We start from the raw sequence: 27,065 nt of genomic DNA on the forward strand, positions 1-27,065 counted from the left end.
GGGGAACTCCTGGGTCTGAGGGAGGAGGATCTGGGGCCTGGACTCCTGGGTCTGAGGGAGGAGGGACTGGGGCCTGGATCCTGGGTCTGAGGGAGGAGGATCTGGGACCTGAACTCCTGGGTCTGAGGGAGAGGGGGCTGGAGGCCTAGACTCCTGGGTGTGAGAGAGAAGGGGCTGGGGCCTGGACTCCTGAGTCTGAGGGAGGAGAAGGAGCTGGATTTCTGGGAAAGCCGAGGATGGGAGTGTTCTCAGAGTTTCCAGAGGAACTCAATTGTGATGAAGTCACAATGATTACCCCAGAGTAATGCCGAGGGCCATGAGGGCTAAAGGTTTGGGTATGAATTATAGGTTTTAAAGAAGACAGGAGGCAAAAGCTAGTGGTGGGGAAGGAAGGTGTGGGTGAAACTTTCCCTGTCCCACCCCAAGAACAGGTGCTAGGATGTGTGCAGCAGCTGCCAGAAAAGAAGAGGGGCCAAGTAAGACTGAGGGGAGATCTAGAGAGAGGGGGACAAAGACCCAGAGAGAGAGGGGGACAGAGACCCAGAGAGGGGGTGGGGACAGAGACCAGCAAGGGGGGGGACAGAGACCCAGAGAGAGAGGGGACAGAGACCAGAGAGAGAGGGGGGACAGAGACCCAGTGAGGGAGGGGACAGAGACCCAGTGGGGGGGGACAGAGACCAGTGAGGGGGGGACAGAGGGGGACAGAGACCAGAGAGAGAGGGGGACAGAGACCCAGTGGGGGGGGACAGAGACCAGCGACAGGGGGGACAGAGACCCAGAGAGAGAGGGGGACAGAGACCAGAGGGAGGGGGGACAGAGACCCAGAGAGAGGGACAGAGACCCAGAAAGAGAGGGAGACAGAGACCAGGGAAAGGGGGAGACAGAGACCAGAGGGAAGGGGAGACAGAGACCAGGGAGGGGGGGACAGGGACCAGAGAGAGGGGTCCAGATACCCAGAGAGAGAGGGAGACAGAGACCCAGAGAAAGAGGGGAACAGAGACCCAGAGAGAGAGGGGCAGAGACCCAGAGAGAGAGGGGACCAGAGACCCAGAGAGAGGGGGACAGAGGCTCAGAGAGAGGGGGACAGAGGCCCAGAGAAAGGGAGACGGAGACCTAGAAAGGGCAAGGACAGAGACTCAGGGCAGCAGCTGAGGCCGAGACCAGGAGAGGCCCACAGAACCACAGGCTGGGGGACAGGGGCACCCTGCCATCAGAAGAGCCAGAACAAAGGGCCCAGGCGTCCCCTCCCCCAGCTTCCCACAACCCCCATCGGGGGAGGGGCTTGCCGGCCAGGGCGACTCCCCTACGGCACCGGGCCCCGCCCCTCCCCTCCCCCGTGCGCCGTGGGCTCTGATCCAACTCAAGTTCCCAGTGACTTTCCGGAGGCCGGGAACAGGGAAAACTTTTTCCAATACAGTCAGATCCCGCCTCCCCGGAGGCTCCATGTCCTCCACAGCTTTCCCAGGACCCCAGAGTCCAGGCCCCTATTCCCCTCCTCCCACGGACCCTAGCAGACAAAGACCCCAGGCCAAGCCCAGTGGCGCTGCGGCGTTCAGGACCCCCGTAGGCCAAAATCCCAGCCCAGCCCTCCCCCATGTGGCCAGACAAAGGGACGGTGGAGCCGGGTAAGAAAGGTCCCCCTAATTTCCCGCCCCAGACCCTAAACCTCCAAAGAGTCAAGACTTAAGATCCAGAAAGCCCCGTAACCTCCCCTCGGCCACCCCAGAGGCCCTCCCTTCTCCATAAGAAGGACCAAATGCCCCCCAGATTACACACGGGGTCCTTCTCACTCCAAAGTGACACCGCCGCAGACACTCGCACGCCCCACACCCCGCCAGCGCCCTTGGCCCGCACCCGCTCCTGCGCGCACGCCCAAACTCCCGCCAGAGTTCCCACTCCTCAGTGAGGCTCGGTCACGGGCGCAAATTCGGGCCCCCGGGCAAAAAGAGGGCTGCGAACCATTCAGAGACGGTCCCGCAAACGCACGCCTCACCTCCTAACCAGCAACTCCCCACCCCAACTCACACACCCCAAAGCAGGATCCCCGACTCCCGCCGGCGCCTTCCTACCTCCCGGCCTGGGGCTGGGGAGCCGCGGGCGGGCGGGGCGCTGCGAGGGAGAAAGTTGCCGGGAGCTTTGTTTGGGAAAAGTGGGAGGGACCGGAGGGGGGGGCGGGCCCGGCCGGCGGACAGCGGAAAGGGGGATCCGACGGTGACAGTTTGCGGGAGGATTTTTGCTTTGGGAGAGATTAGTCTATCTCGGGGCTGGTAGGAACTCAGGATTTGGATGCTTGGGAAAGGAGGGGGATTGGGGGTTCGGACTCCAGGTCGGAGGGAAAAGGCTGATAGGAGCCAGGAACCCCTGATCTGAGGGAGGAGAGGCTGGGGGCTGGGACTCCTGGGTCTGGGAGAGGAAGGGGCTGGAGATATGGGCTCCTAGGTCTGAGAGGGGACGGGGCGAGGCGCCTGGAATCCCGGCTACCCTCGTGTTTGCGTACTGGGGGTGTGGAAGTGATACGAATACAAAGAGTCTTTACTGTTCAGCCCTAAGGTTTTTTTTTCTTTTTTTCTATTTTCTCTCTTTTTTTTTTTTTTTTTTTTTTTTTGAGGATTGGGGTCTGGGGATGGATTTTGACTGATTCCTATGACAACATGGTTTCCTTGTGACCTCACCACAGTTAAGAGTCGTGGGCAGGACCACCGGGAGTTTATTGGAGGCCCACGTAGGTGCAGATTCCTCATCTACAGGCGCTAGTGAACTGGAGACGGCTGGCGGCTGTCCCAGGACCGGGAAGAGAGCTTTGGTGCCTGAGGGAAGATGGCTTAGGTCCCGGTCTCTTAAGGGTGAAGGGCTGCGTGTTCAAAATTTCGGGACTAGAGGGGCTGGAGTCCGGACCTGAGGTCCTCAGGGAAAAGGGAAGTCTGATTCTGGGTTCCTTGGAAGATGAAATATACGACTGGATTTAGGGTTTCCGGAGACAACGGGACTTTTTAGTGGAACCGGAGCGGGAAAACCAGAAGGGACACGGAGAAAAGGTTCCGAGACAGATACACAATTAGAGTGAGAACTAAAAGAGATGCTTGTACTCCGGTGTCTCCAGTAGGAGGAGCCTAGGACTGGAACTCGGGGTGCTGAGGGCAAGATCTGGGACGCAGAGGCGTGGCCCGGTGCAGGGGCGTGGCTTTCAGCTAAGGGGCGTGGCCATTGCGATGGGGCGGGACTCTGAAACGAGGGCCGCAATCAGAGAACACCGCCAGGACTTGGAGGACTTGGTCTCCAGGACTGAGGTCAACTGACGGGGGCGTGGTCTGACTGTGTAGGCGTGGCCAGGAAATGAACTCATGGCTCTGGCTTAAGGGGTGTGGTGAACGAACGATGGGGCGTGGCTCTGTCACCAAGGGCGTGGTCATGGAGTAGAGGCCCGGGCTCCTGGGTGAGGCCGGCAAGTTTGGAGCGTGGTCAGACAATAGGGGCGTGGCTACGGCTCGCGGAGCGCAACCAACGCTCTAGACCAGACCTGGGCTCGAGACCATAACTGTTTGGGTTTAACAGTCCGTGGGCGGCCGGAATCCGGGAGTCCGGTGACCCGGGCTGTGGTCTAGCATAAAGGCGGAGCCCAGAAGAAGGGGCGGGGTATGGGAGAAGGTGAGGATTGAGATCTGGTCGTGAATGTGGGCGAAAGTGAGGAAAAGACCATTGGATGAGGCCGGGTGCTGTGGCTTACGCCTGCAATCCCAACATTTTGGGAGGCCCAGGTGGGCGGATCGCTTGAGATCAGTTCGAGATCAGCCTGGGCAATATGTCGAAACCCCGTCTCTACAAAAAATACAAAAATTAGCCGGGCGTGGAGGCGCGCGCCTGTGGTCCCAGCTACTTCGGGGGTCTGAGGTGGGAGAATCACCTGAGCCCGGGGAGGTCAAGGCTGCAGTGAGCTGTGATTGTGCCACTGTACTCCAGCCTGGACTACAGAGTCTTGGTCTCAAAAAAAAAAAAGTATATGAGACAGAACCCAGAAAAGCCAGACCTGGGAGAAGAGGGGGCCTGGCAAGGTGGAGGGTGTGGGAGTAGCAGAAAGAAGCAGTGGGGGAAATGAGCGCGGTGTGGGAGTTGCCTGAACTGGGGAGGTGGCCTGGGCAAGGTGCTGGAGAGGGGCATCTTGGGTGGGGGCGTGGCCACTGTGCGGGGCTCTGACCCCGACCCTTGCCACAGCCTCCCCGCCTGCCCCCGCAATGTGGCATCTGCTGGTCCTGCTGCTGCTCCTCTCCACCCTAGTGACCCCCTCCACTGCAGCTCCTATCCATGATGCTGATGCCCAAGAGAGCTCCTTGGGTCTTACAGGCCTCCAGAGCCTACTCCAAGGCTTCAGCCGACTTTTCCTGAAAGTAAGCAATGGCAGGGGGATGGGGGAAGAAGTACTGAGAAGAGGTTCAGGGACACAGAGTGGGAGATGGTTCAGGGCCAGGCAGGGGGACAGACAGGATGAGAAGGCAACAGGGAGACCAAGAGATAGGAAGAGGGAAGGGGCTGGGCCCAGGCTATAATCGCAGCACTTTGGGAGGCTGAGGCAGAAGGATCATTTGAGCTCAGTAGTTGGAGACCAGCCTGGGCAACACAGTGAGACCCTCATCTGTACAAAAAAATATAAAAAATAGTTGCAGGTACATGAGCCTGTAATCCCAGCTGCTTGGGAGGCTGAGGCAGAAGCATCCCTTGAGCCCAGGAGGTGGAGGCTGCAGTAAGCCATGATCGCACCACTGCACTCCAGCCTGGATGACAGAACAAGGAGACCCTGTCTCTAAATAAATAAATATATATGTGCATAAATAAGAGAGGAAAGGTAAAAGGCAAAGAGAGAGGGAGATGGCACAGAGACAAGAGACTGGGGAAAGAGAGAGGAGGAGAGGGGAATGGGGACAGAAGAGGAACAGGGATAGTAAGTCAATAGGACTGAGAATAGAGACAGAATTCATGGGGGATGGAGGCTGGAGGTGAGGCCCTAAGTATCAGAGGGCAGAAAGTAAAGGGGATGGGAGGGACTTGGGGCAAGGCCTTGGGAGCATCCTAGCAGGGCTGCAGAAGGGGCTGTACTGAGGAGATGTGAGGTCCAGCAGCTCACCAGTCCTTCCTCCGGCCCCAGGGTAACCTGCTTCGGGGCATAGACAGCTTATTCTCTGCCCCCATGGACTTCCGGGGCCTCCCTAGGAACTACCACAAAGAGGAGAACCAGGAGCACCAGCTGGGGAACAACACCCTCTCCAGCCACCTCCAGATTGACAAGGTGCCTATGCAGGGAAGCCCTTCCTGGAGTCCCCTTGGGATCCCTCCATCCCTCCATCCCTCATGCTGCAGTATCTGTTGGGAGGGAAGGAGGGCAGAGGAGGAAAGCAGGTTTGCTCTCACTCTCTCATTGGATCCTCACAGATGACCAACAACAAGACAGGAGAGGTGCTGATCTCCGAGAATGTGGTGGCATCCATTCAACCAGCGGAGGGGAGCTTCGAGGGTGATTTGAAGGTTAGGACGTGCCCTGCCGTCAAAGTGTCCAGGCCCAAACATTTTCTTTTTTTCTTTTTTAAAGAAGAGTCTCACTCTGTCACCCAGGCTGGAGTGCAGTGGCACGATCTTGGCTCACTGCAACCTCTGCCTCCCAAGTTCAGGCAATTCTCCTGCCTCAAGCTCCCTGGTAGCTGGGATTACAGGCACCCGCCACCATGCCCGGCTAATTTTTTGTATTTTTTTAGTAGAGACAGGGTTTCTCCATGTTGATCAGGCTGGTCTTGAACTCCTGACCTCAAGTGATCTGCCCACCTTGGCCTTCCAAAGTGCTGGGATTACGGGCATGAGCCACCACGCCTGGCGAGGCCCTAACATCTTCTGTAGTTTAGGAGGACAAGAAGAGGAACTGACCCTCCTACTCCTCTGTGTGGAATTTCCTCCTTCTGAGCCTCAGTTTTGCCATCTCTCAAGTGGGGCAATCCAATTGTCAGAAATGAGATTTTCGACCTCAGAATGCATCCGCAAGGGTTTAGTAGACCCTAGAGGGTTTTGTGAGTGTCAAAGTGGTTTTCTTTTTTTTTTTTTTTAACTACATAGTAGTCAATCAAAGTGTTTCTATGAGCACCAAAATGTTTTATAAACCAAGAAAGGTTTTTAATTCTAAGTGCTTGGAAAGCTTCACCCTCACAAACCCCAAATTGTGTTTTTGTCTCAAAGTAAGTGCTCTGCAAACTTCAGAGTATTTTTCAATATATCCCAAAGTGGTTGGTAAACCTCTCCATTATAAACTCCAAAATGTTTTTGTTGTTGTTGTTGTTGTTTTTTGAGAATGGAGTCTTGCTCTGTTACCCAGGCTGGAGTGCAGTGGCACAATCTCAGCTCACTGCAACCTCCACCTCCCAGATTCAAATGATCCTCCCACCTCAGCCTCCCGAATAGCTGGGACTACAGGCGCAGACCACCACACCCAGCTAATTTTTGTATTTTTAGTAGAGACGGGGTTTCACCATGTTTCCCAGGCTGGTCTCAAACTCCTGAGCTCAGGCAATCCGCCCACCTCTGCCTGGTTCAAGTGATTCTTCAAGTGATTCTCCTGCCTCAGCCTCCTATGTAGCTGGGATTACAGGCACCTGCCACCACACCTGACTAATTTTTCTATTTTTAGAGAGACAAGGTTTCATCATGTTGGCCAGACTGCTCTCGAACTCCTGACCTCGGGTGATCCAACTGCCTTGGCCTCCCAAGGTGCTGGGATTACAGGCATGAGCCACCATGCCCGGCCAGGCCACCTTTGGTAAACTTCTACAAGTGATTCTAATTATGAAGTGCTTTGCAAAATCAGGGTATTTTTAATCCTGAAAAGTTTTAAGAAACCCAAAGAGCTTGATAAATAAATATGATACCCACATACACCCATGCAATATCTTCATTTTAAAAATGTTTATTTAAAATTTTATTTTAAAAATTTCAGGACAGACACAGTGGCTTACACCTGTAATCCCAGCACTTTGGGAGGCTGAGGCAGGAGGATGACTTGAACCCAGGAGTTTGAGATCACCCTGGGCAATAGAGGGAGTCTTCATCTCTACAAAAAAATTTAAAAAGTAGGCCAGGCATGCTGGCTCACGCCTGTAATCCTAGCAATTTGGGAGGCCAAGACAGGCAGATTGCCTGAGCTCAGGAGTTCGAGACCAGCCTGGGCAACACGGTGAAACCCTGTCTCTACTAAAATACGAAAAATTAGCTGGGCATGGCAGCCTGCACCTGTAGTCCCAGCTACTCTGGAGGCTGAGGCAGAATTGCTTGAACCCGGGAGGCAGAGGTTGCAGCGAGCCAAGATCATGTCACTGCACTCCAGCCTGGGGGAGAGAGTGAGACTCTGTCTCCAAAAAAAAAAAAAAAAAATCAAAAAAGTAGCCAGGTGTGGTGGTGTGTGCTGTGGTTCCAGCTACCCAGAAGCCTGAGGTGGGAGGATTGCTTGAGACCAGGAGGTTGAGTCTAAAGTGGGCCCAGATCATGCCACTGCACTCTAGCCTGGGCAACAGAGTGAGACTCTTGTCTCAATAAATAAATAAATAAGTAAAATAAAATAAATTTCAAGCCTACAGAAAATTTTTTTTAAACATACTTTATTATTTTGGAAATGGAGTCGCCCTCTGTCATCCAGGCTGGAGTGTAGTGGTGCCATCTTGGCTCACAGCAACCTCCACCTTCTAGGTTGTAGAAAATAAAAAAGTTTCTCTTTAAAGTTTTTATTAAATAATAAATCATAAGTGTTAGAAATAATAGTTTTTTTAAATTAACTTTTTTTAAGCCTCTGCTTTGTGTTAGTAACTCTTTTTTAAACCATATCTTATGTAGTTGTTAGATATAAGGAAATAAGTACATTCTGTGTCCCTGTACTTTAACCAAGATATTTGGTCTTGACATGTTCAAGCATGTCCCAGCTCACAGCTTATGCCCCTTCCTTATTTGGAAATGTTATTACTTCTCCAAGTCTTTTCGCAAGCAACTTCCTCTTTTCCTTTGTTCTCCACTGCCTTTACCTATTTAAGAAAGTTTTTTAAGTTGTTAGCCAATTGGGTTTAGCTTGGACTGTGAGGTCCAGCTCCAACCAATGGAGACAGGACACAGCAGTAAGGACCCAATGCATAAGCGATAAATATTCCTGCCTTTCTTTGTTCATTGTGCTCTCCTGGCAGGATTGCTGATGGGCAGCACCCTTTCTACAGAAAATAAAATTGCCTTGCTGAGAAAACTTTTTGTCTGAATGCTAATTTTTCCTTGTGACACCAAGAAACAAGCATTTTGATTCTAACACAGGTTCAAGTGATTCTCCTGCCTCAGCCTCCCAAACAGCAGGGATAACAGGCACACACTACAATATCCAGCTAATGTTTTTTTGGTTTGTTTGTTTTTTGTTTTTTGTATTTTTAGTAGAGATGAGGTTTTGCTATGTTGGCCAGACTGGTCTTGAACTCCTGACTTTGGGTGATCCACTCACCTCGGCCTCCCAAAGTGCTGGGATTACAGGCAAGAGAAGTTTTTTTAAAAATAGTACAACAGATTTTAGGCTCTTCTGTATCTGCCCACTGAGCTACTCTGTTCCTGGCTTAGAGAACCAGGAGAAGGGGAAGGAGAATCACCTGCCACACGCTGGAGGTTGGAGCCTGTGGCACCATGGCTTGCCTCGCTGCAGTTGGTGGTGGCAACAGAGGCTGCAGTGTGGCCAGTGGCTTTTCTGGCTTTGCCCGCCCAGCCACTCTGAGGCAGGCTGGAAGAGAAAGTGAAAGAGGAGTCATCTGTGGTGAGGTGGAGTTTGGAGCTTGCAAATGGCACGGCTCTGCAGCTCACCTCCTGCAGTTGTGGCGGTGACAGCGATGGAGACTTCAGCCTGACTGGAGCGGTAGAAGGGTGCTCGTGAAGGCTAGAGTATTGCCTCCAAGATGCAGCAGTGGATACTCAGGTTTCAGGAGAATCCACTGCCCATGGCAAATCCATGGTCTGCCAGCACAGTTTTAGAGAGAGAATGTGCCGCCGCAGGCGTCATCCTCATGTGCACCCTGGCAGGCAGCCATCTGAAGATTTCAAGGACAACCTGGCGGGGGAGCAGACCAGCGACACTTCCTCTGAACAGGATCTTGCTGTTCACTCAACAGATTCAGCAACTCAGGCAAGTGTTCAGATGGAGGATATCCTGGAAGGATACCTTGCCAGTGAAAGCTCAGATGAAAATGCCCCATGGCTTTGGAAGGCCGATGAATGCGCCAAGGAAAAAGGTGCCATGGAGGATCCCCTGGAAGACCTCGCCAATGAAATTTCAGATTAGGACACCCCACTGGATTTGAAGGCCAAAGAACGCGCCAAGGAAAAAGTTCCCAGGGAGGATACCCTGGTGGAAGATCTCGCCAACGAAAGCTCAGATGAGGATGCCTCACTGGACTTGAAGGTTGACAAACTCATGAAAGAAAAAGTTCCCACAGAGGATACCCTGGTGGAAGACCTTGCCAACGAAAGCTCAGATGAGGATGCTCCACTGGATTGAAGGCCAATGAATGCACCAAGGAAAAGTTCCCACGGAGGATACCCTGGTGGAAGACCTCACCAACAAAAGCTCAGATGAGGATGTTTTGCCAAATTTAAAGGCTGACAAATGAGCCAAGGAAAAAGTTCCCATGGAGGATACCCTGGTGGAAGACCTCACCAACGAAAGCTCAGATGAGGATGCTCCACTGGATCTGAATGTCGACAAATGTGCCAGGGAAAAAGTTCCCACAGATAATCCAGTGAAAGAATTTGCCAACAACATCAAGGAAAAGGAGGCCCCATGTAATGTGAAGGCACCCTAGGGAGTCCAGGCAAATGATTTCAAGGATGACCAGGCGGGGATGGTGATCAGTGAGAAGTCCCCAGAAGCAGTCCTATCTCATCACAGGGCAAAATGAGATGCCAAGAGGAAGATCGCTTTGCCATTCTTGTAGCAGAGCTTCCTGGAGAGATGTCCTCAGAGCAAGTGCTGGCCGTTGTCACTGCGAAAGGCATCAAGGAAAATGGTAGCTCTGAGGACAGCTTCTCTGAAACCAGTAATGACAAAGACTCTTCAGGTAGTGGAGACACTCAAGCTTCTGAAGCATCTATGGAAGAGTCCAACCATGCAGACAACCATCAGCGTATGCCAACAAGTACTCTCCCAGCACCTGCAGAAAAAGCAATAGAGACAGCCTGAACAGGCAGAAGAAATGTAACCTAGCGAGTTCAAGGAGGATGACGATGCTGAAGAGCCTGACGTGACCTGTTGTGACCTTTGTTTTTTATGCTAGAAGTCCCTACAGATTTTTTGAACATCTGGAAGGGCCAGGACACAAGACCCCATCCTGGCCCAGCAACCAACTGGATCATGAGAGTTTTAGGGATTACGCTACTCTCTCTGGACTTTTACATTCTCTTAATTTTTAATAAAATATTCTTTCTTTAACCTGCTTTAAGACACAAGCTGTCATTGTGTCATCATAGTTTACATTTTATTACTCAAATAATTTTTCCATTGTTTTATTAGTTTTTTTGGATCTTTGTCTACTGCTTTTTGGAGTTTTTGTAGAGTTTTGTAAGCTCAGACGAAAATGCCCCATGGCTTTGGAAGGCCGATGAATGCACCAAGGAAAAAGGTCCCATGGAGGATCCCCTCGAAGACCTCGCCAATGAAAGTTCAGATGAGGACGCCCCAGCAGATTTGAAGGCCGAAGAACACGCCAAGGAAAAGTTCCCACAGAGGATACCCTGGTGGAAGACCTTGCCAACGGAAGCTCAGATGAGGAGGCTCCACTGCATTTGAAGGCTGATGAACACGCCAAGGAAAAAGTTCCCACGGAGGATACTCCATTGGAAGACCTTGCCAACGAAAGCTCAGATGAGGATGCTCTGATAAATTTGAAGGCTGACAAACGTGCCAAGGAAAAAGTTCCCACGGAGGATACTCTCATGGAAGACCTTGCCAACGAAAGATTGCATGAGGAGACTCTGCTGGATTTTGAAGGCTGACGAAGGCACCAAGGAAAATGTTCCCACGGAGGATACTCTGCTGGAAGACCTCACCAACGAAAGCTTGGATGAGGACACCCCACTGGATTTGAAGGCCGATTAACGCTCCAAGGAAAGGTTCCCACGGAATATACCCTGGTGGAAGACCTCACCAGCAAAATCTCAGATGAGGATTCCCCGTTGGATCTGAAGGCTGACTAAGGTGCCAAGGAAAAGTTTCCCATGGAAGATACCCTAGTGGAAGACGTCGCCAACGAAACCTCGGATGAGGTCACCGCACTGGATTTGAAGGCTGACGATCATGCCAAGGAAAAAGTTCCCACAGAGGATACCCCAGTGGAAGACCTTGCCAACGAAAGTTCAGATGAGGATGCCACACAGCATTTGAAGGCCGATGAATGCGTCAAGGAAAAAGTTCCCACGGAGGATACCCTGGTGGAAGACCTCGCCAACAAAAGCATGGATGAGGATGCCACATGACGTTTGAAGGCCAAAGAACACGCCTAGGAAAAATCTCCCACGGAAGATACCCTGGTAGAAGACCTCGCCAATGAAAGCTCGGATGAGGATGCTCCACTGCATCTGAAGCCCGACGAACTTGCCAAGGAAAAAGTTCCCATGGAGGATATGCTGGTGGAAGATCTCACCAACAAAAGCTCAGATGAGGATGCTCCACTGGATCTGAAGGCCGACGAATGCACCGAGGAAACAGTTACCACAGAGCATCCAATGAAAGAACTTCCCAATGACATCAAGGAAAAGGCAGCCCCATGCAATGTCAAGGCACCCTAGGGAGTCCAGGCAACAGATTTCAAGGATGACCTGGCAGGGACGGTGATCAGTGAAAAGTCCCAGAAGCAGCCCTATCTCATCACAGGGCAAAATAAGATGCCAAGAAAAAAGATTGCTTCGCCATTCTTGTAGCAGAGCTTCCTGGAGAGATGTCCTCAGGGCAAGTGCTGGCCATTGTCACAGCGAAAGGCATCAAGAAAAATGGTAGCTCTGAGGACAGCTTCTCTGAAACCAGTAATGACAAAGACTCTTCATGTAGTGGAGACACTCAAGCTTCTGAAGCACATATGGAAGAGTCCAACCATGCAGACAACCATTAGCGTATGCCAACAAGTACTCTCCCAGCACCTGCAGAAAAAGCAATAGAGACAGCCTGAACAGGCAGAAGAAATGTAACCTAGCGAGTTCAAGGAGGATGACGATGCTGAAGAGCCTGACGTGACCTGTTGTGACCTTTGTTTTTTACGCTAGAAGTCCCTACAGACTTTTTGAACATCTGGAAGGGCCAGGACACAAGACCCCATCCTGGCCCAGCAACCAACTGGATCATGAGAGTTTTAGGGATTACGCTACTCTCTCTGGACTTTTACATTCTCTTAATTTTTAATAAAATATTCTTTCTTTAACCTGCTTTAAGACACAAGCTGTCATTGTGTCATCATAGTTTATATTTTATTACTCAAATAATTTTTCAATTGTTTTATTAGTTTTTTTGGATCTTTGTCCACTGCTTTTTGGAGTTTTTGTAGAGTTTTGTAAGCTCAGACGAAAATGCCCCATGGCTTTGGAAGGCCGATGAATGCACCAAGGAAAAAGGTCCCATGGAGGATCCCCTCGAAGACCTCGCCAATGAAAGTTCAGATGAGGACGCCCCAGCAGATTTGAAAGCCGAAGAACGCGCCAAGGAAAAGTTCCCACAGAGGATACCCTGGTGGAAGACCTCGCCAACGGAAGCTCAGATGAGGAGGTTCCACTGCATTTGAAGGCTGATGAACACGCCAAGGAAAAAGTTCCCACGGAGGATACTCCATTGGAAGACCTCGCCAACGAAAGCTCAGATGAGGATGCTCTGATAAATTTGAAGGCTGACAAACGTGCCAAGGAAAATGTTCCCATGGAGGATACTCTCATGGAAGACCTTGCCAACGAAAGATTGCATGAGGAGACTCTGCTGGATTTTGAAGGCTGACGAAGGCACCAAGGAAAATGTTCCCACGGAGGATACTCTGCTGGAAGACCTCACCAACGAAAGCTTGGATGAGGACACCCCACTGGATTTGAAGGCCGATTAACGCTCCAAGGAAAGGTTCCCACGGAATATACCCTGGTGGAAGACCTCACCAGCGAAATCTCAGATGAGGATTCCCCGTTGGATCTGAAGGCTGACTAATGTGCCAAGGAAAAGTTTCCCATGGAAGATACCCTAGTGGAAGACGTCGCCAACGAAACCTCGGATGAGGTCACCGCACTGGATTTGAAGGCTGACAATCGTGCCAAGGAAAAAGTTCCCACGGAGGATACCCCAGTGGAAGACCTTGCCAACGAAAGTTCAGATGAGGATGCCACACAGCATTTGAAGGCCGATGAATGCGTCAAGGAAAAAGTTCCCACGGAGGATACCCTGGTGGAAGACCTCGCCAACAAAAGCATGGATGAGGATGCCACATGACGTTTGAAGGCCAAAGAACACGCCTAGGAAAAATCTCCCACGGAAGATACCCTGGTAGAAGACCTCGCCAATGAAAGCTCGGATGAGGATGCTCCACTGCATCTGAAGCCCGACAAACTTGCCAAGGAAAAAGTTCCCATGGAGGATGCCCTAGTGGAAGACCTTGCCAACGAAAGTTCAGATGAGGATGCCACACAGCATTTGAAGGCCAATGAATGAGCCTCAGAAAAAGTTTCCATGGAGGAGACCCTGGTGGAAGACCTCACCAACGAAAGTTCAGACGAGGATGCCACACGGCATTTGAAGGCCGACAAACGTGCCTCGGAAAAAGTTCCCAAGGAGGAGACCCTGGTGGAAGACCTCACCAACGAAAGCTCGGATGAGGACGCCATGCTGGATTTGAAGGCCGATTAATGTGTCAAGGAAGAAGTTCCCATGGAGGATATCCTAGTGGAAGATCTCACCAACGAAAGCACAGATGAGGATGCCACATGACATTTGAAGGCCGAAGAACACGCCTAGGAAAAATCTCCCATGGAGGATATCCTGGTAGAAGACCTCACCAACAAAAGCTTGGACGAGGATGCTCCACTGCATCTGAAGGCCGACGAACTTGCCAAGGAAAAAGTTCCCACGGAGGATACCCTGGTGGAAGATCTCACCAAAGAAAGCTCAGATGAGGATGCTCCACTGGATCTGAAGGCCGACGAATGCACTGAGGAAAAAGTTCCCACAGAGCATCCAGTGAAAGAACTTCCCGATGACATCAAGGAAAAGGCGGCCCCATGTAATGTCAAGGCACCCTGGGAAGTCCAGGCACATGATTTCAAGGATGACCTGGCGGGGATGGTGATCAGTGAAAAGTCCCCAGAAGCAGCCCTATCTCGTCACCGGGCAAAATGAGGTGCCAAGAAAAAAGACTGCTTCACCATTCTTGTATCAGAGCTTTCTGGGGAGATGTCCTCAGAGCAAGTGCTGGCCGTTGTCACCGCGAAAAGCATCAAGGAAAATGGTAGCTCTGAGGACAGCTTTTCTGAAACCAGTAATGACAAAGACTCTTCATGTAGTGGAGACACTCAAGCTTCTGGAGCAGATATGGAAGAGTCCAGTCATGCAGATGACCATCAGCATAGGCCAACAAGTACTCTCCCAGCACCTGCAGAAAAAGCAATAGAGACAAAGCCTGAAAAGGCAGAAGAAGTGTAACCCAGTGAGTTCAAGGAGGATGAGGATGCTGAAGAGCCTGACCTGACCTTTTGCGACCTTTGTTTTTTATGCTAGAAATCCCTACAGATTTTTTGAACACCTGGAAGGGCCGGGACACAAGACCTCACCCTGGCCCAAGCAACCATCTGGACCGTGAGAGTTTTGGGGATTTTGCTACTCTCTCTGGACTTTTACATTCTCTTAATTTTTAAAAAAATATTCTTTCTTTAACCTGTTTTAAGACACAAGCTGTCATTGCGTCATCATAGTTTACATTTTATTACTCAAATAATTTTTCAATTGTTTTACTAGTTTTTTTTTGGATCTTTGTCCACTGGTTTTGGAGTTTTGTAATTTTGATAGATGATCTTTTATGCTTTGTATCATTTTCTTAATGACTTACCTTAGTTTTTAACAAATCCATGGTACAGTAAGTTATATTAAGACATAGTATTTTTATGTTTTTTTAAATTATACTTTGGGTTCTGGAGTACATATGCAGAACGTGCAGTTTTGTTGCATAGGTGCATGTACCATGGTGGTTTGCTGTACCTATTAGCCTGTCACCTGCATTGGGTGTTTCTCCTGATGCTATCCCTCCCCTGACCCCCCACCCCCTACCAACAGGTCCTGGTGTGTGATGTTTCCCTTCCTGGGTCCATGTGTTCTCATTGTTCAGCTCCCACTTGAGTGATAACATGCAGTATTTTGTTTTCTACTCTTGTGTTGGTTTGCTGAGAATGATGGTTTCCAGCTTCATCCTTGTCCCTGCAAAGGACATGAACTCATCCTTCTCTGTGGCCGAATAGTATTCCATGGTGTATATGTGCCACATTTTCTTTATCCAGTCTATCACTGATGGACATTTGGGTTGGTTCCAATTCTTTGCTATTGTGAATAGTGCCATAATAAACATGCATGTGCCTGTGTCTTTACGGTAAAAAAAAAAAAAGTACAATAAATATCCCTATAGTCTCTTTTCCATAAACCAAAATTTCTTAAGGTTGGCATCATTGGCATGTGGGGCTGGATAATCTTTGTTGTGGGAGCTGCCCTGTGCACTGTAGGATATTCTATAACATTCCTGGGCTCTATCCACTAGAGAGAAGTTGCCTCCTGCCAGGCACGGTGGCTCATACCCGTAGTCCTAGCACTTTGGGAGGCAGAGACGGGCAGATCATGAGGTCAGGAGTTCGAGACCAGCCTGGCTAACATAGTGAAACCCTGTCTACTAAAAATACAAAATATGGGGCCAGGCACAGTGGCTCACGCCTGTAATCCCAGCACTTTGGGAGACCGAGGCGGGCAGATCACGAGATCAGGATATCAAGACCATCCTGGCTAATGCGGTGGAATCCCGTCTCTAGTAAAAATACAAAAAAATTAGCCAGGCATGGTGGCAGGCACCTGTAGTCCCAGCTACTCAGACCGCTGAGACAGGAGAATGGCGTGAACCCAGGAGGTGGAGCTTGCAGCGAGCCGAGATCGTGCCACTGCACTACAGCCTGGGCGACAGAGCTAGACTCCGTCTCAAAAAAAAAAAAGTATGGCCAGGAGTGGTGGCTTACACCTACAATCCCAGCACTTTGGGAGGCCGAGGCGGGTGGATCACCTGAGGTCAAGAGTTCGAGACCACCCTGACCAACATGGAGAAACCCCGTCTCTACTAAAAATACAAAATTAGCTGGGTATGGTGGCGCATACCTGTAATCCCAGCTACTCGGGAGGCTGAAGCAGGAAAATCATTTGAACCCAGGAGGTGGAGGTCACGGTGAACGAAGATAGCACCATTGCACTATAGCCTGGGCAACAAGAGCGGAACTCCATCTCAAAAAATAAATAAATAAATAGGCTGGGCATGGTGGCTCACGTCTGTAATCCCAGCACTTTGGGAAGCCAAGGCAGGTGGATCACCTGAGGTCGGGAGGTTGAGACCAGCCTGGCCAACATGGTGAAACCCCATCTCTACTACAAATACAAAAAATTAGCAGGGCGTGATGGTGGGCAACTCTAACCCCAGCTACTTGGGAGGCTGAGGTAGGAGAATTGCTTGAATCTGGGAGGCGGATGTTGCCGTGAGCCAAGATTGTGCCACTGCACTCCAGCCAGGCAACAGTGCGAGGCTCCGTCTCCAAAAAAAAAAAAAAAGAGAGCGAGAGAAGTAGCCTCCTCACCCGCACAGGTTGTAACACACAAAAATCTCTCCAAACTTCGATTGAGAACTCCTGGCCTAGATTGAGGTTTCTTAACATTTTATCTATTTTTTTTTTATTTCTGAACCATATGACAGTAAATGGCTGACATCAGGACACTTCACCCATAAATACTTCAGCAGACACTCCTGAGACTGATACATTCTCCCACAAGACCACATTACCATTTTCTTTTTTTTTTTTTGAGACCAAGTCTCACTCTGTCACCAAGGCACAATCTCGGCTCGCCACATCCTCCGTCTCCTGGGGTCAAGCGATTCTCCTGCCTTAGCCTCCTGAGTACCTGGGATTAAAGGTGCGTGCTACCACTCCCGGCTAATTTTTGTATTTTTAGTAGAGACGGGGTTTCGCCATGTTGGCCAGGCTGGTCTCGAACTCCTGACCTCCGATGATCCGCCCATCTCAGCATCCCAAAGTGCTAGGATTATAGGCGTGAGCCAACACGCCTGGCCCACAGTACCACTTTCACACCCAAGAAAATGTGGCTATCAAACTGTTTTGGGTTTTGTTTGTTTGTTTTGAGGTGGAGTCTCACTCTATTACTCAGACTGGAGTGCAGTGGTACAATCTCAGGTCACTGCAACCTCCACTTCCCAAATTCAAGAGATTCTCCCACCTCAGCCTCTGCATAGCTGGGATTACAAGCACATACCACCAAACCTGGCTAATTTTTGTATTTTTAGTAGAGACGGGGTTTCACCATGTTGCCCAGGCTGGTGTCGAACTCCTGACCTCAAATGATCTGCCCGCCTCAGCCTCCCAAAGTGCTGTGATTACAGGCATGAGCCACCACACCTGACCTATCAAACTGTTACTGCAGTATTACTTTGCTAGGGCTACTGTAACAAAGTACCACAAACTGGGTGGCTCAAACAGAAATTGATGGTCTGGAGGCTAGATATTCAAGATCAGGATGTCAGCATGGCTGGTTCCTTCTGAGGCTGTGAGGGACAATCTGGTGCTTTGCTGGCCACCTTTGGGGTTCTTTGGTTATGAAAGCATCGTCCTGATCTTTGCCTTCATCTCCATCTGCTGTATTCCCTGTGTGCATTTGTGTCTGAATTTTCCCTTAGCATAACAACACCAGTCACAGGCCAGGCATGATGGCTCACACCTGTAATCCCAGCACTTTGGGAGGCTTGGCGGGCAGATCACCTGAGGTCAGGAGTTTGAGACCAACCTGGCCAATGTGGTGAAACTCCGTCTCTACTAAAAATGCAAAAATTAGCTGGCATGGTGGCATGCCCCTGTAATCCCAGCTACTCTGGAGGCTGAGGCAGGAGAATCGCTTGAACCCAGGAGGCAGAGGCTGCAGTGAGCCGAGATTGTGCCACTGCACTCCAGCCTGGGCTACAGAGCGAGACTCCATCTCAAAAAAAAAAAAAAAAGAATACAGTCATGTTGGATTAGGGCCCAACCTAATGACCTCATCTTCACCAATTATGTCTGCAATGACCTTAGTTCTAAATAAGGCCACATTCTGAGGTATTAGAGATTAGAATTTCAAAATATGAATTTGGGGAGGAAACAATATGGTTGGTTGTTTGTTTGTTTTTTAAGACTGGGTCTTGCTCTGTTGCCCAGGCCAGAGTGCAATGGCACAATCCTGACTCACTGCAGCCTCCGCCTCCCAGGTTCAAGTGATTCTCCTGCCTTAGCCTCCCAAGTAGCTGGGATTACATGAGCGCGCCACCACGCCCAGCTAATTTTCGTATTTTTAGTAGAGACGGGATTTTGTCATGTTGTCCAGGATGGTCTCAAACTCCTGACCTCAAGTGATCTGCCCACCTCAGTCTCGCAAAGTGCTGGGATTACATGCATAAGCCACCGCGTCCAGCCAGGAGGAAACAATTTAACACATAACAATCTCCTGCGTGGCTTCTCAGACCTCATCTTACTAAAAGGCAGACTGATTCAGCAGGTCTGAGTGGGATGGGACCTATTAATTTGCATACCTAACAATAGCAGCCCACCCTTTGAATTGCAAGGACCAAACAGACACTCAGTCCATATTCAAACTTTCTCCCTCAACTCAAAACTGTCCTTGAAAGCTTTTTTTTTTCCCCCTTGAGATGGAGTCTCCCTCTGTTGCCCAGGCTGGAGTGCAGTGGCGTGATCTTGGCTCACTGTGAGCTCCACCTCCCGGGTTCACGCCAGTCTCCTGCCTCAGCCTCCCAAGTAGCTGGGACTACAGGCGCCCGCCACCATGCCCAGCTAATATTTTTTGTATTTTTAGTAGAGACAGGGTTTCACCTTGTTAGCCAGGATGGTCTTGATCTCCTGACCTCGTGATCCACCCGCCTCGGCCTCCCAAAGTGCTGGGATTACAGGCATAAGCCACTGCACCTGGCCCCTTGAAAGCTTTTGATTCAGGATCAATGAAGGATCACACATTGCATTTATGGTCATGAGTCTTCAGTAAACCCAAGAGCTTTTAGTCCTAAAGTGCCTTGTATATTTCAAACTGCTATCCTCTAAACCTCAGAGAGGACTTCATCCTAAAGTGCTCTATAATCCCAACAGGCATTATAATCCCTGAAGTGCTCTATTACCTCCCTTTTGAAAGCCCCCAAACAAATTTTCCAATCCCAAAGCATTCTATAAACCTCAGAGTATTTTTAATCCTTAAGTATAAACCAAAGGGCTTTGTAAACCTCAAACAGCGCTTTTGAACCCACAAAGCATCCTGTCATCTGCAAAGTGGGCTGAATAGGTCAGTGGGGACTGACCATCCTGGGGTGCTGTTTGGAGTATGAGAGGGTCTCCTTGTTCTTCCTCCCCAGGTACCCAGGATGGAGAAGGAGGCCCTTGTACCCATCCAAAAGGCCATGGACAGCTTCCACACAGAACTCCATCCCCGAGTGGCCTTCTGGATCATTAAGCTGCCACGGCAGAGGTCCCACCAGGATGCCCTGGAGGGTGGCCACTGGCTCAGCGAGAAGCGACACCGCCTGCAGGCCATCCGGGATGGACTCCGCAAGGGGACCCGCGAGGATGTCCTAAAAGAGGGGACGGAGAGCTCCTCCCACTCCAGGCTGTCCCCCCGAAAGATCCACTTACTGTACATCCTCAGGCCCTTTCGGCAGCTGTAGGGGTGGGGACCGGGGAGCACCTGCCTGTAGCCATCAGACCCTGCCCCAAGCACCATATGGAAATAAAGTTCTTTCTTACATCTAACAACACCATCTCCTTTCACGATTTATCCCCAACCGCCTGCCAACCAGGCCATGGCAAAGGCCCCCAGTCCCAGCTCTGAGCATGACAGCTGGCTGTGCTAGCTCTTGCCTGTCTCCCAGACTTGGTTTTCTCATTCAGGCATTGTCTGTGCTCTAGCCCCATCTGTCCACTCAGCACCCAACCCTGTCACCTCCAGCCCTGTCTGCACTCCCAACTCTCAGGTCTTTTTTTTTTTTTTTTTTTGAGAACAGGGTCTCACTCTGTTACCCAGGCTGGAGTGCAGTGGTGCAATCACAGCTCACTGCAGCCTTGACCCCCCCAGGCTCAGGTGATCCTCTCACCTCAGCCTCCCAAGTAGCTGGGACCACAGGCGTGCACCACCACGCCCAGCTAATTGTTTTATTATTTAACATAGGGATCTCCCTATGTTGCTCATGCTGGTCTTGAACTCCTGGGCTCAAGTGATCCTCCCACCTCGGCCTCTCAGAAGTGCTGGGATTACAGGCTTGAGCCACTGTGCCCGGCCCCCAACTCTTTCACTCCAGTCCTCTCTACTTGGCCCCCATACTGTTACTGCCATAGGAAATTGGCACAAACTTGGCAACTTAAAACAACACAAATGCATTATTTCACATATCATCCTGGTCAGAAATCCAGGATGGCTCCGCTGGCCCTCAGCTCTGGGTTTCACAGGGTGTCAGCCACCCGAGCTCTCACTGGGAGGCTCTGGGAAGAATCTGCTTTCAAGCTCATTCAGATTTTCAGCAGAATCGAGTTCCGCGGCTTGTGGGACTGAGGTCCCCACGTTCTCACTGGCTGTCAGCTGGGGGCCACCCACCCTTAGCTCCAAGAGGCCTCTCTCCAGTTACTGCAGGTGGACCTGACATCCCAGAGCCACAGCCCAGTATCATGGCAGGACTCTGACTTCCCCTTGTGTCTGATCTCTGGTATGCCTTCCTCTTCTGGCAGAGACAGTCCTCTGCTTTGAAGGGCTCATGTGACTGGACTGGACTGGACCTACTGGGACAACATATTTACAGTTTTCAGGAATTAGGGGGTGACCATCTTTGGGGGACCACTATTCAGCCCCACTCAGGTCGTTCCCGTGTCATCTCCAGCCTCGACTGTGTGGTGTCCACACCCACCTATCCTCATCTTCATCTTCTCATTCCCTGACTCCCCCCTGACGGACGGACTCCATCTCCAACTTGCTATTTCTCTCTTTGTCCCTCTATCTGACCCTTCCTGCTCACCACCTCAAACTCCCTCACTTCCAGGCCTGATGCCCCATCCAAACTTGGAAGCTCACAGAGCTTGCCTTTGGTGGTCTGTCCACTTTGTCCTTCCCCAGAGCATTTCCTGTCCCCTCTGAGAATCCTCCGTCATGACCCATCAAGGAGAAAGCTGATCTGATCCTCCCCAGTGCTGCGTCCCATCTAGGATGCAGACATGGCATGTACTCTCTCCCTTGAAGCCCAAGCTGAGCACTGGATCACCCCGTAGACTCACACACTCAGGAACCCAACAGTGAGTACAATGAATACAAGTCAACTTTCTTTTTTTTTTTTTTTTTTTTTGAGACAGTCTCACTCTGTCGCCCAGGCTGGAGTGCAGTGGCATGATCTCAGCTCACTGCAATCTCTGCCACCACCCAAGTTCAAGTGATTCTCATGCCTCAGCCTCCCAAGTAGCTGGGACAACAGGTAGGTGCTCGCCACCATGCCCAGCTAATTTTTGTATTTTTAATAGAGATGGGGTGTTACCATTTTGGCCAGGCTAGTTTCAAACTCCCAACCTCAGGTGATCTGCCCGCCTCAGCCTCTCAAAGCTGGGATTACAGGCGTGAACCATGCCCAGCCAAGTTTGGCTGCTTCTGAGGCCTCTCTCCTTGGCTTGAGGATGGCTGCTTTCTCACTGTATCCTCGCATTGTGTTTTTTTGTTCTGTTTTTTTGTTTTTGAGACAGTCTCACTCTGTAGCCCAGGCTGGATGGAGTGCAGTGGCGTGATCTCCACCTTCCAAGTTCAAGAGATTCTTCTGTCTTAGCCTCCCAAGTAGCTGGGACTACAGGTACGTGCTATCATGCCCGGCTAATTTTTGTATTTTTTAGTAGAGACAGGTTTTCACCATATTGGCCAGGCTGGTCTTGAACTCCTAACCTCGTGATCCACCCACCTCAGCCCTCCAAAGTGCTGGGATGACAGGCGTGAACCACTGCACCTGGCCCACATTGGCTTTTATTTGCAATTCTAGAATAGGGCAATACCTCATTCTATAAAGTAAAATGAGCGTTTCCATGAGCCCAGCAGAGAAGGGTGGTTTACGATCTCGGCTCACTGCAATCTCTACTTCCCGGGTTCAAGCGATTCTCCTGCCTCAGCCTCCTGAGTAGCTGGGATTAAAGGCTCCTGCTGCCACACCCAGCTAATTTTTGTATTTTTAGTAGAGACGGGGTTTCACCATGTTGGCCAGGCTGGTCTTGAACTACTGACCTCAAGTGATCCGCCTACCTCAGCCTCCCAAAGTGCTGGGATTACAGGCGTGAGCCACCGCACCCAGCTAATTTTTGTATTTTTAGTAGAGACAGGGTTTCATCATGTTGGCCAGGCTGGTCTCAAACTCCTGACCTCAAGTGATCCACCCACCTCAGCCTCCCAAAGTGCTGGGATTACAGGCGTGAGCTACTGTGCCCGGCCAGGGATTACATTTTTTAATTTTTTATTACAGAACAATTATTATCTGTCATCAAACTATCCTTTCAGATTCATTTTGAATACCTCCTTTCTTTTTTTTTTTTTCTTTGAGATGGGAGTCTCGCTCTGTCGCCCAGGCTGCAGTGCAGTGGTGCCATCTCGGCTCACTGCAATCTTTGCCTCCTGGGTTCAAGTGATTCTCCTGCCTCAGCCTCCTGAGTAGCTCGACTACAGGCGCCCACCACCATGCCCGGCTAATTTTTGTATTTTTAGTAGAGACGGGGTTTCACCATGTTAGCCAGGATGGTCTCCATCTCCTGACCTCGTGATCCGCCCGCCTCGGCCTCCCAAAGTGCTGGGATTACAGGCGTGAACCACCGTGCCCGGCCCCAATTGGTCATTTCAAAGTTACTTTACTTGTGGCCAGGTGTGGTGGCTCACACCTGTACCCCAGCACTTTAGAAGGCTGAGGCGGGTGGATCACCTGAGGTCAGGTGTTCGAGACTAGCCTGGCCAACACGGTGAAACCACATCTCTACTAAAAATACAAAAAATTAACCAGACATGGCAGTGGGTGCCTGTAATCCCAGCTACTCGGGAGGCTGAGGCAGAATAATTGCTTGAACCCAGGAGGTGAAGGTTGCAGTCAGCCGAGATCACACCACTGCACTCCAGCCTGGGCGACAGAGCAAGACTCCGTCTCAAAAAACAAACAAAAAAACAAATAAACAAAGTTACTTTGCTTGTAAAGGTTAAAACAGAGGGGACTTCCTTATCATGCTAGCTAGAAGATGTGGCTATTATCTCTCTCTCTCCTGTCTCCCCTAAATTCTCAGAGGTCATATAACTTAGTTTCAGCTTGCTGACATGAAACTGTAGCATGAGTGACTTCACTGGTCTCTTGGGCCTAGTGCATGAGCTCAGTCCAAACCAATGGCTTCCTATAAAATTTATTTAACAAGGCAAATCTACAGAGACAGAAAGCAGATTCATGGTTATGTGGGGCTTCACGGAAAGGAAGGTTGCATTAGGGATAATGGCTAAGAGATGTGGGGCTTTGTTCTGGAGTGATGAAAATGTGCTAAAATTAATTGTGATGATTGTAGAACTCTGTGAGTATACTGAAAACCACTGAATTATACATTTTGAATGGGTAAATTATGTGGTGTGTGAATGATAACTCAATAAAGCTGTTAAAACAATTAGTTAATAATTCTATTAAACAGTTTACCCTGAACAACTCAGGGTTTAGGGGACTAACCCCGTGAGGTAAAAAATCTGAAGATCAATTTTGACTCCCCAAAAACTTAATGACTAATAGCATGCTACTGACCAGAAGCTTTACATAAACAGTAGATGAACACATATATTTTATATGTTTTTGGGGATTTTTTTTTGATACAGGATCTTGCCCTGTCACCCAGGGTGGAGTGCAGTGGCGCAATCATAGCTCACTCCAGCCTCGACCCCCCTGATTCAAGCGATCCCCCCTCCTCAGCCTCCCAGGTAGGCAGGACCACAGGTAAGGCTCTCACAACCACACCTGGCTAATTTTTGTATTTTTAGTAGAGATGAGGGTTTCACCATGTTGCCCAGGGGTGTCTCAATTCCTAGGCTCAAGCGATCAGCTCACCTTGGCCTCCCAAAGTTCTGGGATTACAGGCGTGAGCCACCATGCCTGGCTGTGTTATATGTATTATATACTATATTCAAACAATAAAGTGAGCTAGAGAAAAGAAAATGTTATTAAGGAAATCAGAGGAAGTTAGGAGAGGGTTAAAAAAAATAAAATCACCGGGCACGGTAGCTTATGCCTGTAACCCCAGGAATTTTGGAGGCTGAGGTGGGAGGACCACCTGAGGTCAGGACTTTGAGACCAGCCTGACCAACATAGTGAAACCCCATCTCCACTAAAAATACAAAAGTTAGCTGGGCATGGTGGCGCATGCCTATAATCCCAGCTATGTGGGATTGTTCAAGGATGAACTGTATAAGTCACAATGGATCTGCTTCTCTGATCAAACCCTAGATGATAAAGCATTATTCAGCTTGTTCAAATCTGCCAATCTAAAAAGGGTAGTTTCCTGTTGCTTTAATTGGAATGTTTCTGGTTACTAATCTTTTAAGTTCCTTATCACATATCTGTTAGTTTTTTGGATTTCCCCTTCTATAAATTGCCTGCTTTTCTGTAAATTCTTGGTCATCTTTTTCTGTTGGGTTGTTATCTTTTTCTTTTTGATTTGTAGGAGTTCCTTCAATCACCTACCTTTTAATCCCTTGTCAATTTTATTTTTTTTATTTTTTATTTTTTTTTGAGATGGAGTCTCAATCTGTCGCCCAGGCTGGAGTGTAGTGGTGTGATCTCAGCTCACCACAACCTCCACCTCCCAGATTCAAGCTATTCTCCTGCCTCAGCATCCCAAGTAGTTGGGATTATAGGCATGCTCCACCACATCCAGCTAATTTTTGTATTTTTAGTACAAAAATACAAAATCTGTTGGCCAGGCCGGTCTCAAACTCCTGACCTCAGGTGATCTGCCCGCCTTGGCCTCCCAAAGTGCTGGGATTACAGGCATGAGCCACCACGCCCAGCCCTGGTCAATTTTAGACACTGCAAATATCTTCCGCTGGTCCTCATCTCATCTCTCATGATCTTGGCCCTTGGGATCCTTGATGAATAGAAACCCTTAATACTGATGTAATCAAATTAATTTTTTTGACTTATGATTCATCCTTTTGGGATCCCTAAAAGAAGTCATTAATACTTTCCTACGTTTTCTTTTATTAATTTTATAGTTTTACCTTTTGTATTTAGTGCTTTACTAGCAGCTGGTCTCCACTTTACATTATTATGTTATAGAGGAGGAGGGGGCCTAAAAGCCTCTCAGTGCTCAAGATCTTTGAAGACTTAACTGGGCATTAGCTCAATTAGAGAGGAAGAAAGCAATAGAGGATGGGGATGGACCACTATCTCCTGGGCCTCGCTTCCCTCAAGAAAATACCATGGACCCACCCACAACCACTACATCTCAGACTATTTCAGCGTCTTCCTCCCAGTGGCTTCACACACCTGGGTGAGACCCCCAACATCTACTCAGTTAGCAGGTCTGGTATTCCCTGATACTATCCTGATTTTTTGACTGGAAAAGAAGTGTTAATTCATAAGACTTTGGGTTTTTTTGGGGGGGCGGGGAGGTGGACAGGGGATGGAGTCTCACTTTGTCGCCCAGGCTGGAGTGCAGTGGTGTGATCTCAGCTCACTGTAACCTCTGCCTCCTGGGCTCAGGTGATCCTCCCACCTCAGCCTCCTGAGTAGCTGGGACCACAGGCATATGCCACCATGCTCAGTTAATTTTTGTAAATTTTTTTTGTAGAAATGTGGTTTCTCCATGTTACCCAGGCTGATCTTGGGCTCCTGGGCTCAAGCGATCTGCCTGCCTCAGCTTCCCAAAGTCCTGGGATTACAGGCATGAACCAATGTGCCCAGACCCCCAACACTATTCTAAGCAGTGGGGATTAAGCAGTGAATAAACAATGCCCCAGCATCATGGGATTTGGTGGGGGAGAGAAACAATAAATATGTATCAAGCAATGGCAAATGCTGTGAAGAATAAAGCAATATCAGGCAGAAAGGAAACTCTGAGGGGACCGAGCTCATCTTAGATAGGGTAGTCTCTCTGATACATACACAGAGGGAGGCACTTTGATATATACAGAGACTGAACTGGGGTAATGGAGCAAATCCTGTCCGTGGTAAATCTGGAGAAAGAGACTTTCAGGCTGAGGGAATAGCAAGTGCAAAGGTCCTGAGGTTGGAAATGGCTTGGCTTGATCAAAAACAAGGAAGCCAAGGTGGACAGAGCAGTTATCGATGGAGATAAACAGGGGATAAGATCACAAAAGTAGACGTAGGGTACAGGAGAGCAGACCATGCAAGGTCTTTCGGGCATAGTAAGGAGTTTTTATGTTATTCTATTTAAAATGGGAAGTGAGCTAAGTGTTACAATTAAAGAAGTAACATATATGTATTTACTCATCAAAAAGATTATCCAGACTTTTGCTTGCCACTATGATGGAGTAGCTAGTAGCTGACTACCTCCCCACCAAAAACTATACAAGCTGAATACAAGCTGGGCACGATGGTTCACACCTGTAATCCCAACACTTTGAGAGGCGGAGGCAGGAGGATCACCTGAGGTCAGGAGTTCAAGACCAGTCTGGCCAACATGGTGAAACCCTGTCTCTACTAAAAATACAAAAATTAGTTAGGCATGGTGGCAGG

At 49.6% G+C, this 27,065-nt stretch overlaps 1 protein-coding gene across 3 annotated transcripts; it reads left to right on the forward strand.

The window, feature by feature from the left end:
* Positions 1-3,421: 3,421 nt before the first annotated feature.
* DKKL1 (dickkopf like acrosomal protein 1) lies at positions 3,422-20,091 on the forward strand. 3 transcript variants are annotated; one of them, XM_012510057.2, is made up of 5 exons: positions 3,422-3,645; positions 4,210-4,382; positions 5,138-5,278; positions 5,422-5,514; positions 19,698-20,091. In XM_012510057.2, the coding sequence occupies exons 1-5, from the start codon at positions 3,636-3,638 to the stop codon at positions 20,004-20,006; spliced, it is 726 nt and encodes a 241-aa protein (XP_012365511.2). In that variant the 5' UTR covers positions 3,422-3,635; the 3' UTR covers positions 20,007-20,091. The 3 variants fall into 3 exon arrangements, with proteins under 3 accessions (XP_012365511.2, XP_030676907.1, XP_030676908.1); XM_030821047.1 differs by having other exon boundaries at positions 3,514-3,551; XM_030821048.1 differs by lacking the exon at positions 5,422-5,514 and having other exon boundaries at positions 3,514-3,645.
* The last annotated feature ends 6,974 nt before the right edge of the window (positions 20,092-27,065 follow it).

The sequence above is a fragment of the Nomascus leucogenys genome, chromosome 10 (genome assembly GCF_006542625.1).
Source record: "Nomascus leucogenys isolate Asia chromosome 10, Asia_NLE_v1, whole genome shotgun sequence".
Lineage (NCBI taxonomy): Eukaryota > Metazoa > Chordata > Mammalia > Primates > Hylobatidae > Nomascus > Nomascus leucogenys.